This window comes from Ornithorhynchus anatinus, chromosome 3 (genome assembly GCF_004115215.2).
Source record: "Ornithorhynchus anatinus isolate Pmale09 chromosome 3, mOrnAna1.pri.v4, whole genome shotgun sequence".
NCBI lineage: Eukaryota > Metazoa > Chordata > Mammalia > Monotremata > Ornithorhynchidae > Ornithorhynchus > Ornithorhynchus anatinus.
The window spans coordinates 12,693,422-12,705,940 of NC_041730.1; the positions used below are offsets into that span (position 1 = coordinate 12,693,422).

Below are 12,519 nucleotides of genomic sequence, written 5' to 3' on the forward strand. Positions count from 1 at the left end.
TGTCCGAACTGTTCCCGATCTCCACGGTCCCAGGAAGACATGGAAGGGGCCCGGGACTCATCTCCTACCTCATTCCCAGCACCCGGCAGGAATGTCTTGACTTTGATGGTCTTCCCCGGGGCGGGGAACGGGGACTCCATGAGGCTCCTCATGAACGGATACACCAAGGCTGCCGAAATCCCTCGCCGCCGCTCCACCTCATCGAGGATCTGTCCGCCACGGCCAGATCGGGGAGAGACAACGGTGAGGGCATGTTGGGGATCGGATCCTTTGGCGGCCACCCCCCGGACCGGGGCGTCTTGCCACCCCACAGGCAGGCGGGACTGGTCATTCCCCTCCGGCTTGGTTTTGAACCAACTGAGTCAGGAGCTCCACCCAGCCGGGTAGGGCCTGTCCCGGGGTCAGGGTCGTAGACTGGCCGGGTCCCCCAGTCTGCACTTCCCCAGAGGACAGGCCGCCAGACAGCCTGGGTAGGCAGCAAGTGGACTCCTCGCGGATCTGAGAGATGCCCTCTCCCAGGCCGAGCCGAGCAAGCCCTCGCTTCTCGGGGCTCCCGCTCCCTTCTATGTCCCCCTTGCATTTGGATCTGCTCCCTTCATTCATCCCTCCCTCGGCCCCACGGCACATACGTCCATATCCATAGTTTACTTTTATTTATATTCACGTCTGTCTCCGTCTGTAGGCTCGCTGTGGGCAGGGAATGCGTCTGCCAACTCTGTTATATTGTTATGTTGCACTCTGCCAAGCGGTCAGTACGGTGCTCTGCACGCAGTAAGTGCTCAATAAATGCTGGTGACGGATTGATTGACGACTTGACTTTCCCCAAGGGTGAAGAGGGAGAGGGTGAAGAGGCCAGGGGAACTGGAGTCCCAGAAATCTGCCTTTAGGGCCCCTACCCACCCAACTCTGTTTTCTGTGCCCTCTTCCAGCCCGCCCCAGCCCCGCCTAGGCACTCTCTGCCTGCGATAGACCGGAAATGGCGGGAGACCCGCTTGGAGCAAATCCGTCCCCGCATCAGCTCCCCTTCCCAGGGGAGAGAGAGACCGGAGGAGCTGCCCCAGTTGCGGGAGCTTCTCTGCCTCAAGCTCCCCGTCTCCTGGACACTTTCTCCGAAGGCCATTCCCGCGCTGTCCCCCAAAATCCCAGTGTGCCCGTCCCCCCCACCCCACCGCCTCGCTCTCCTACAGGGAGGCTGGCCGGCCGGCTCCAGGTCAGAACAACTAAAGCCGGATGGTGCCCCTGCCAGGCTTGGCCCGGGATTATCCCGAACCGGAGTCTCTTCCCCACCCGGACCGTCCCAGGGGACGGTCTCCCCATCACCAGCGGGGTCAGAGGCCTGTGACAAAGCCCGGCATTGACAGGAACAAGAATGCCAGGAATGACCGTTCAGAAAGTTCGGAGGGCCGGCGCTTGGGGAACAATGGCGGGGCGGGAGGCTGGGGGTGGGGAGGTGGGGAACCGAACAGGCAGCCGACTCAGACAGACACACAGATGGTTTCTGCATCGTCCTGGGCTGCAGGCACGGGCCCCGGCGGCCCTCCGGGGCAGCCCGCCGACCCTCCCGGTGGGAGGGATGCCCCGCCGCCTCCCCCCCGCCGTCCCTGTCCCCTGGCCCCCTGGGACTCCTCCCCTCCAGCTCCCAGGGTCAGGGTCTTCTTACCTTGGAGAACAAGCCAAAGCAGCCCAGCCGACTGATGACACAATACACCTCGGGGAGCCGGGGCCCCTTCCCGCTGGGCTGGGGAACAGAGAAAGGGAGGCGGAGAGGTGCTGATTACCGTCGGGGCTCATTCCGCCCAGCCAGGCCGGGGTGGGGGGCGGCGGGGGGGTGGGCTCCCGTGTGGACTTGGCCTCTGTCCTGGTAAACACCCCCACCCCGACCCCCGCGCCCTCCCCCACCCGAAGCAGCTCACTCTTCTGAGCTCGCTGGGACTGCGGCTCCGGGCTGGGGGCCAAGGGTCTGTAGGTGTGGGGGTGGTCCCGGCATTTCACAGCTTCCAGACCAGACAGGCCTCCCCCTGCGGGCAGGAACACAGACCCCCGGGGGCCCCGGGCAACCCCCTCCTCTCCCGCTTCTCTTTAAATCTCAGCCCACGCCACCTTGGGTCCCCCAGGGTGGCCCGGGGTCCAGAACAGCCCTAGAAGCCACCACCACTGGGCCAAAGAGAGGAGGGAGAGGCGGTGGCTGGGGGTGTCCTTCTCTTGCCCGGCTCAAAGCAGCATGTCCCAGTGGTTAGAGCGTGGGCCCGGGAGTCAGGAGGACCTGGGTTCTAATCCCGACCCTGCCACCTGTCTGCTGTGTGATCTTGGGCAAGTCACTTCACTTCTCTGGCCTTCAGTTACCTCGTCTGTAAAATGGGGATTGAGATTGTGAGCCCCACGTGGGACAGGGACTGGGTCCCAATCTCATTACCTTGTATCTACCTCAGAGCTTAGAACAGTGCCTGGCACAAAGTAAGCGCTTAACGGATACCACTTGAAAAAAAGAAAGAAAGAAGGTGGCAGGTTGGGCAGCTCAGGAGAAAGAAACCGTTTCACCCGACTCCATCCCTACCCTCCTTCCCTATGATTGAATGAACGCATTCATTCAATTGTATTTATTGAGTGCTTACTCTGTGCAAAACACTGTACTAACTGCTTGGAAGAGTACAGTATAACATCAGACACATTCCCGCCCACAGCTAGCTCACCCGCTAGAGGGGGAGACAGACAATAATATAAATAGATAGATAAATAATAACAGTAATAATAATTATGGTATTTGTTAAGCGCTTACTAAGTGCCAAGCACTGTTCTAAACACTGGGGTAGATGCAAGGTAATCAGGTTGTCCCACGTGGGGCTCACAGTCTTCAATCCCCATTTTACAGTTGAGGTAAGTGAGGTACAGAGAAGTTGAGTGACTTGCCCAAAGTCACACAGCAGACAAGTGGCAGAGCCGGGATTAGAACCCACGTCCTCTGACTCCCAAGCACGTGCTCTCGCCACTAGGCCATGCTGCTTCTCATAAATTATTAGATAAGTAAATAACACCGGGAGACGGGGCAAGATGGGAGCCCAGGGTGGCTAGATCCCGGGCCTGGAGTCGGACGACCTGGACTTCAATTCCAGCTCTGCAACCGACCTGTTGTGTGACTCTGGGCAAGTCAGGTAACGACTCTGTGCCTCAGTTTCCTCATGAGTGAAATGGGGATGAAATACCCGCTCTCCCTCCCTCTTAGACTGCGTGTCTTTTCTGGGATGAGGACCGTCCAAGATCTGATCATCTCGGATCTACTCCAGCGCCGATCACGGTGTTTGGCACGCAAGTGCTTAATAACAGCGAGAGATGGAGAAGGCGCAGGGCGGAGGGGAAGGGGAAGAGTCGACGGGAGGAGACCGAGAAGGGAGAAGAAGAAACGGGAGGCAGGAGGGAGAGAAGGTTCAGCCTGAGTGTCGGGGCTTGAACACCGATGGCGGGGTCCCTCCAGGGACAAAGGTCAGATAAAGGTCACCACCCGCGGGGAACATTGTGCCGGGGCAGCCGGGGTCGGACGGTCCCTGTGGAGCCGCGGAGGGTGAGAGTACACGGTAAGCGCTCAAGGAACACGACCGACCGAGGGAAATGGAGCCCCTCCGTTGTCCCAGGGCTCAGTTTCCCTTCCCCTTTCCCTGCTCGGCCCTGCCCTGGAGGCTCGGGGCTGCAGCCTCCTCCTCTAGACTGTAAGCTTGTTGTGGGCGGGGAATGTGTCTGTTACATTGTACTCTCCCAAACTCCGCACAGAGTAAGCGCTCGGTAAATACGACTGACTGACTCTCCCTCTCCAGAGCCCAAGTCCAGAACCAGGCCAGGATCGAGGGGAGGGTGGGCTCCCCCATCCCCATTACCTTTTCCGGCCAAGGGATAACAGGGGGATTCGTCTCTCTCATTCGTCTCTCGGCCAAGGGGCCACGGAGCAAGGGGGAAGGGGTTCTCGGGGGTCGGGGGCAAGGGGGCGTCTGCCTCCCCCGCCCCTCCAGGCAGCGGCCGTCCGCTCTGCCTCTCGGCTGCTCCGAAGCGGGGCAGACCAGGGGGCTCAGCAGGTGCAGACCGCTGCTCCGGGCGGCCCGCGATGTCGCCGGCCCCTAAGCGAACGCAGATGGGCCTATTTCTGGATCCAAACCTGCCGGCCACACGTCACCGCTCCGAAAAGAAGGCAGAATCCCTTTTTTTTGTCCATATTAGGCATGAAACGGACTCCCTTTCTAGCCCTCTCTTTCTTGCGCTCTTTCTCCTCAAAGCCCCGAGTGATTAAATCAAGTATGTGGGATTTTGGTTAAAATCATTGTGTCAAATCTGCTGGAATGCCGAGCCGGTGCCAGCCCCCCTGGCCCGCTCCCAGCCCGGGGCCGTCTCTCCGCACGCCAGTAAAAACACTGCGTTCCCGGGTCATCCGGACGACCGGAGACAATAACCGCTGGGAGGCTCCGACGGGAAGACGGCCCCGGGAACCCCTCGCCCAGCCGTCACCGGCCGAGACGTGGGGCCCGGGGCCCGGGCAGTCGCCCTCCCGCGGTGCCCCCCTCCAGGTAGCGGGGGCTGCGCCCGGCTAGGCCGCCCCTTGCCGCGTGCCCGCACCAAACCCCCGTGGCGTCCCGGGGGCCGGAGCCAAGGGCCTCCTTGGCCGCAAAGGCCCCAAGCGGGCCGGCTCCCAGAGTGGCATCGCGGAGGGCATCTCCGCACTCTCCGCCCCGTGGCTGTAAATGACACTAAGCCAAATCTCGGCTCTAGTGGCCTGGCCGGGGGCCCTTCCGACTCCGAGTCCCGTGGCCTCAACACGGTTCCCGGCATCGCCGGCAAAGGGCCTGCAACTGGGGGCGGGGGGGGCTGCCCGTGGCCTTCGCTTCCAATCAATCCCTAGCCCCTGACGGCCCAGCCCCCCGCAGTGCCAGCCCTGTCCCCCTACAGCCTCAGCCTTCGCCCCCCGAGGCACCGGCCCTGGCTCCCCCGTGCTTTTTCTGCAATCTCTCCCCGGCCCTTGGCGTGACAGTGGTGAGGGAGAGGACGGTGGGAACAGGGGGGAAAGACCAGGGGTCACAGCTCGATGGTAACCTCCAGACAGACGGCACTTCCAAGTCACAGAACGGCCGCCGCCAGCACCGGAGGGAAGAGGGCTTTTCCCCAAGCAAGTGGGCTCAGCCCCTCTGCGGGGGCCTCCCAGGACCCTGCCCCTGAGACCTCGCTGGGCTCTTGCCCCGGGGCCCCAGTGAGCCCGGCCGGCCCAGGGGTCAGCGGCCTCTCTGCCGTGAGAGACTCTGTTCCCGTGGCTCTCTGGCCAACATCCCCAGCCACCCCAGGGAGCACCGGGGAGCGGAGCGCATTGCCCCTGGGTCAAACTGGGCGAGATAAGCCCGACTAGCCGGGCTCCTGGGGTGGTTGCCCCCGTTGGCAGACCCGTGGCATCGTTCTCTGCCGACCAGGGACGGACGGACGGCTGACCGATCAGGTGACAAGGGGCTGTGCGCCAGGCTGGCCCTTTCTCACTATGGGAACCCGAGCCCCGCTGAGACTCCACCGCACCCTCTCATCCACATAAACACACGGAGCGGCAGATGCCCACTCCGGACAAGGACCGGTTATGACTCCCTCCACCCCCCACCCTGCCCCATCCCCCATCCCCTCCAGGGGGATGGGTCAGGCCTTCCCGGCCTGTCCCTTCTCTCCCTCCCCCTCCTCCGTCTCCTCCAGGCGGGGAAAAGGAGGAAACTTGGGCAGCGCAAGGGAGCCGGTCCGGATCCCGTGTTCACAAGCAAGACGATATTCCCGGGAAGAGACTTGGGAACAGAAAGGGACGGTTCAAAACAAACAACCCGAAGACCCCCAAAAGCCAGAAACGCACAAAAATAGCCGTGCTGGCCCCCAGCGGGGAGGATCCGGGCCTTGGCCGGGCCCAGGAAAGTGGCGGGGACTATTACTCAGTGCATTCTTCAGAGCTTTCCAGTCTGGCTCCGAACCAGCCGCTTCCCCCAGTGGCTCGGGGCTGCTGAGTCTGAGGCAGGACTCTGCAGCTGGCACAGGCTCGGAGCGGGGAGCGGGGGGTGGAGGGGACGGACGGAGGGACGGAGGAAGAGACGGAGGGAGGGAGGGAGCCAGCTGGTCTCCGGCTACGGAGGAGGCTAAAGCCCCCGGCTGGAACTTAGCTCTCTTCCAACCCCAGGACCGGAACCGGGACAGGGGCCGAGCAGAGGTGTGGAGCGGAGGGGAGCGGAGAAGCCCTGACCCAGGGGTTTGGAGCAGCAGTTTGGGCCCTGTGAGCTCCAGGAGGGGACATGGCCCAGATGGGCCCGTTGCCGGGACTGCCCTAGCGGAACCCCGGCAAGTCTCAGCGGGGACGGGGCGTCTCTGCTCTCCAAACCTCCCCCCATCCCACCGTCGGCCCAGTTCCGGGGGAGCGGGGGGCGGACACCCGGGCCCCGGGCTCTTCCTGCGTCTCCCTCCAAGGGCGCCGGACTGCGGGGTGGCCCGGACAAAGAGGAGCCTCCTCTGGTGGGCGCCCGGCTCTGGCCCGAGAGGAGACGGAAACCGTCCGGAGGTCCCGGTGGACGGAGCCCCCCAGTGAGATGCCCGGCCCCAGAAATCCAGGCTGGTTCAGCACCTGTCAGGGGGCCGTTCCATTCAGGTTCAGGGGCCGTGAGGCCACTGACCCCTCCTCTGGACAGGCGGATATCTCCGGGACCAGAGTCGGGTTCCGGGCCTAGGGGAGTCGGGTCCTGACCCAGCAGGGCCTGGGTTTCAGGACTCACTGGGTCCCCAAGTGCCCCGAGTCATGCCTAGGGACAGTGCCAAATGTGCCCTCCCCTTCTCCTTCACCCCCCAGGGACGGTTTTTAGGGTGGGGCTTCCCCACAGAGCAGGAGTAGTAGCGGTAATCGGAATAATAACAGTGATGAAAATCATGCCTCCCCCCTCGAGGCTGTATGCTAGCTGTGGCCAGGAATGTTATATCGTACTCTCCCAAGCGTTTAGTACAGTGCTTTCCACACAGCAAGTGCTCAATAAATACGACAGAATGAATGAACGATAATGGTATTTGTTAAGCACCTACTATGTGCCAGGCACCGTACCAAGTGCCGGGGTGGATACGAGCAGATGGGGTTGGAGACGGTCCCCGTCCCACTTGGGGTTCACAGTCTTAGTCCCTATTTTACAGAAGAGGGAACTGAGGCCCAGAGGAGTTAGATGACTCGTCCGAGGTCACACAGCAGACACGTGATAGAGCCAGGATTAGAACCAAGGTCCTTCTGACTTCTAGGCCCCTGTTCTAACCACTAGGCCACGCTGGGTCAGGGAGGAAAAGGGTTTTGGACAGTCCTACGCAAAAGGCATATTGTCTCCCCCCCGGGTCCCCACCCCCTCATCCCCGACTTCCACAACCCAGGTGCGCTGACCCTTGAGCACAACCAGCTACTGTTCCACGAGTGGGGAGGCTGAGGGAAGGGGTACTTGTTAAGGGGTCACTGAACCCTATGTTAAACGCGGGGGTAGATACAAGATAATCAGATGGGACACAGTTCCTGTTCCGCATGGGGTTCACAGTCTAAATGAAGAGGAATTGGCTCTCCATTCTCCAGATGAGGAAACCGAGGACCAGAGAAGTTAAGTGACTTGCCCGAAGCCACACAGCAGGCAAATGGCGGAGCTGGGATTAGAACCCAGGGCTTCTACCACCCAGGCCTGTGCTCTTTCTACTAGGCCACGCTGCTCCCCGACGGGCAACGACATTGGTATTTTTGGAACAAGAAGAGCCGGTAACTCACCAAGCAAGCCCCCGAGATCCAGCCCACGCAAACTCTTGGGCTTCTGGGCAGCCTTGCCACAGAGCGCTAAAGGGGAGGACCCTCCGAGCGCCCCCCGGGCCCTATCACCAAAGCCCCGGGTAGTGAACGCAGCCGGGCTGGACTCACCAGCAGCCGCCTGCAGTAGCCAAATCTCCGGCTGCCGTCTTCACCAGTGAGCATGAACGAGAAGGTTTCGCTGCAACAGAGAGAGAAAGGCCCAGAGTTTACTGGCGTCGCTGACTGAGCGCTTCCGAACGGGGCAGCTTTCTACTTTCCCCCAGGTCCAACGTGCCGCCCGCTCGCTCTGGATTTTCCTCGCATCCCTTTGACCCTCACCGGGTCTGTGCTGCGCCCGGCCTGGGCTCGGACGGGAGTTCACTTCAGGGAGAGTCGGGCCAAGGCTTCCAGAGGGGGTGATGATAATAATGATGGTGGTATTTGTTGAGTGCTTACTATGATCTGGGCACTGTACTAAGCGCCGGGGTGCAGAGAAGCAGCAAGGCTCAGTGGAAAGAGCCCGGGCTTAGGAGTCGGAGGTCATGGGTTCAAATCCCGGCTCTGCCGCTTGTCAGCTGTGTGACTGTGGGCGAGTCACTTCACTTCTCTGTGCCTGTTACCTCCTCTGTAAAATGGGGATTAAAACTGGGAGCCCCACGTGGGACAACCTGATCACCGGTATCCCCCAGCGCTTAGAACAGTGCTTGGCACATAGTAAGCGCTTAACAAATAGCACAGTTTATTTTTTATTTATTTTACAAGCAAATCAGGTTGGACTCGGTCCCTGCCCCATGTGGGGCTCACAGCCTCAAACCTCATTTTATAGATGAGGTGACTGAGACACAGAGAAGTGAGGTGAAAGGCCCGAGATCACACACGAGGCAAGTGACGGAGCCGGGATTAGAACCCATGACCTCCCGACTCCGAGGCCCGCGCTCTATCCAAACGGCTTCTCTCTCTGAAGCCAAGAGTCACAAGTCCGGCCACGAGGACGGGAGCTCTAGCCTGGAAGCTCGTCGTAGGCCAGCCAACTCTGTTATACTGTATTCTCCCACGCGCTTAGCACAGTGCACGGCGCTCAATAAATACGACGGACCGATTGATCGACTGAAGCTTCCCAGGGCTGGGGCCCGGGCTCACCTGCTGTATTCGGACACGGGGAGCCAGTCCTTAGCGTCGGGAAAGCAGAACTGAGGGATAGCTTTGAGCCGCTCCTCGGCTTCTCGCACCTGCTTCGTGGGTCTTTCCAGCTGAGGGGGGAAGAGAAGGAGCGTTGCCAGCGTCCCCGGTCGAACCCGTAGCCCGGCCCAACGCGGGGCCCGTCTCCCAGCCGGCCTGAGGGGCCCAATGCTTCGTCTCCCGGAAACCCTCTCCCCTCCCCGTCATCCCCCAGTAAGCCAGGACCATCCGCGAACAAGCTTCCTGATGACGGTAATAACAATAATAATTGTAATAATAATAATTTTGGTTTCCGTTCAACGCCGGGGTGGATACGAGCAAATCGGGTCGGCCACGGTCTCTGTCCCTCGTGGGGCTCACGGTCTTAATCCCCATCTGACGGGTGAAGTAAGTGACTCGCCCAAGGTCCCACGGCAGACAAGGGGCGGAGCTGGGATTAGAACTCAGGTCCTCCTGACTCCCAGGCCCAGCCAATTACACTCCGCTCCAAAATAACCGTCCTTGGCTGGATTTCATTTGCCCATCATCTGCCCGCCGCTCGCTTCATATCCAACTGAAACCGGATCCGACCACCCCAGCTCCGGCCCCCGTCCGTAGCTTGAGTCATCTTGAGAAGCAGCGTGGCTCGGTGGAAAGAGCCGGGACTTGGGAGTCAGAGGTCATGGGTTCTAATCCCTGCTCCGCCGCTTCTCAGCTGTGTGACCTTGGGCAAGTCACTTAACTTCTCCGTGCCTCAGTTACCTCATCTGTAAAATGGGGATAGAGGCCGTGAGCCCTTCGGGAAGCAGCGGGGCTCCCTGGAAAGAGCCCGGGCTTGGGAGTCAGAGGCCATGGGTTCGAATCCCGGCTCTGCCACTTGGCAGCTGTGTGACTGCAGGCAAGTCACTTAACTTCTCAGTGCCTCAGTGACCTCATCTGTAAAATGGGGATTTACTGTGAGCCTCACGTGGGACAACCTGATTACACCGTATCTACCCCGGCGCTTAGAACAGTGCTCTGCACATAGTAAGCGCTTAACAAATACCAACATTATTATTATTATTATTACATGGGGTAACCTGATGACCCCGTATCTACCCCAGTGCTTAGAACAGCGCTTGGCAGACAGTAAGTGCTTAACAAATACCAACATTATTATTATTATTACATGGGGCAACCTGATGACCCCGTATCTACCCCAGTGCTTAGAACAGCGCTTGGCACACGGTAAGTGCTTAACAAATACCAACAATATCATTATTATCGTTGGGGGAGCCCCACTTGAGCAACGTAGCACCCGGACTGTCTCCACCTTGGGTTTGGGCCTTGAGTGTGGACCCTGGCGGGATCCTCCAGGAGGGTCTGTGCCATAACAGTCCCGGTGATGGACGGAGGAAATATGAGCTGACCCAGAAGGAGACCCAGACCGACACCACCCGGGGCTAAACCCCCCAGGACCACGGTCCTCTGCAAGGACCCAACTTCCCGGGCCGAGGCCCTCCCTCCCTCCGGCAACTAGCCGCGAACCGGAAGTTCTCCGCCTGGCCGGAGACAATACTGATGATAATTTTGGCGCTTATTCAGCGCTATGTGCCAAGCACCGTACTCAGGGCTGGGGTAGACATGAGGTCGTCAGGTCCCGCATGGGCTCACAGTCTAAGTAGGAGGGAGAACACAGACTGAATCCCCAGTTTGCCGACGAGATGGGAGGCACAGAGGAGTGAAGTGACTTGACCAAGGTCACCCAGCAGAGAAGTGGCAGAGTCAGGGTGAGAACACAGTACCCCTCTAGACTGTAAGCTCATTGTAGGCGGGGAATGTATCTGTTATAGCAACGCGGCTCAGTGGAAAGAGCACGGGCTGGGGGCTCGGAGGTCATGGGTTCAAATCCCGGCTCCGCCGCTTGTCAGCTGTGTGACTCTGGGCAAGTCACTTCACTTCTCTGGGCCTCAGTTCCCTCAACTGTAGAATGGGATGAAGACTGTGAGCCCCACATGGGACAACCTGATGGCCTCGTATCCTCCCCAGCGCTTAGAACAGTGCTTTGCACATAGTAAGCGCTTAACAAATGCCATCATCATTATTATTATTGTTATTGTACTCTCCCAAGCGCTTAGTAAAGTGTTCTGCACACAATAGATCCGACCGACTGACTGTCTAATTGACCCTAACTACCAGAGCTGTGCTTTTACAAAATCCTAGGCAACGCTGGCCCAGGGCCAGGTTTATAATAATAATAATAAAACAATAATAATATTTAGTGCTTAGTACAGTGCTTCGCATGCAAAAAATTAAGCACAGTAAGCACTCAATCAATCCAACTGAATGAATAAAATTATGGTACTTGTTAAGTGCTTACTATGTCCCAAGCACTGTTCTAAACCTTGGGATAAACACAAGTTAATCAGGTTGGACACAGTCCCTGTCTCACGTGAGGCTCACAGTCTTCGCCCCCATTTTACAGATGAGGTAACTGAGCCCCAGAGAAGTGACTGGCCCAAGGTCACACCGCAGACAAGCGGCGGAGCCGGGAATAGAATCCAGATCCTTCTGACTCCCAAGGCCGTGCTCTAGCCACGAAGCCGCTTGGTATCCGCACGTCTCCCCGCCGGACCGAGCGAGCCCGCTGCGGGCCCTTTACCTTGGGGAACTGGTAGGAGACCTCGGGGAGGTAGGTGTTTTTGGAAGGCTTCTTCTTGAGAGACACCACCACGAAGTACTCGAACAGTTCCCGCTCCTGCCACTCGATCAGCTCCAGCTCTAGGGTCCGGTAGCTGGGGGCTCTCTTCAGCATGGACTGGATGTGGACCAGACGCTGCGTGTGAGCTGCCGAGGAAAGGAGCGGGCCTTCAGCCGGGGGCCGTCCGGGGGGCCGCCGGACCCCAGCCCGAGCGGCCCCCAAGCCCGAGCGGCCCGCCCGGCCCGGCCGGCTCGGCGGGGGGACGGGAGGAAGCGGGGCAGCCGGCTCTCCTCACCACAGGCCTTGCCCAGGCCCACGCCAGCTTCAGGATATCACGACAGGAACTCCATCACTGGGTCTTTCACCTCCGGATCCAACAAAAAACTCCTCACCGTTGGCTTTAAGGCTCTCCGACATCTTGCCCCCTCCAACCTCACCTGGCCTCTCTCCTACAGCCCAGCCCGCACACTTGGCTCCTCCGGTGCTAACGCTAACCTTCTCTCTGGGCCTCCATCTCTCCTTTCTCGCCGTCGACCCCTGACCCGCGTCCTGCCTCTGGCCTGGAACGCCCTCCCTCCTCCAATGCTCCGATCATTCTCCTCTTCTTCTCAGCCTTATTGAAAGCACATCTCCTCCAGGACACCTTCCCAGACGAAGTCCCACTTTTCCCGACTCGCGCTCTTTGCTCTCTGCCGCCCGCCCCCAGCCCCATAACACTTACGTATATATCTGTGATTTTATTTATTTGTGTTGATGTCTGTTTATCTGCATTTTTGTCCGTCTCCCTCCTCTAGACTGTGAGCTCCTTGTGGGCAGGGATTGTCGCTGCTTATTGTACTGAGAATAATAATAATAATAATAATGATGCTGGTATTTGTTAAGCGCTTAC

General features: G+C 59.4%; 1 protein-coding gene across 1 annotated transcript in view; it reads right to left on the bottom strand.

Moving 5' to 3' along the window:
• DENND2B (DENN domain containing 2B) overlaps positions 1-12,519 on the bottom strand; it is a 135,326-nt gene that overhangs the window by 19,055 nt on the left and 103,752 nt on the right. Inside the window, 5 exon segments of the mRNA XM_039911378.1 lie at positions 69-209; positions 1,661-1,738; positions 7,922-7,991; positions 8,933-9,042; positions 11,592-11,776. Of these exon segments, the coding sequence (XP_039767312.1) occupies positions 69-209; positions 1,661-1,738; positions 7,922-7,991; positions 8,933-9,042; positions 11,592-11,776 (584 nt within the window).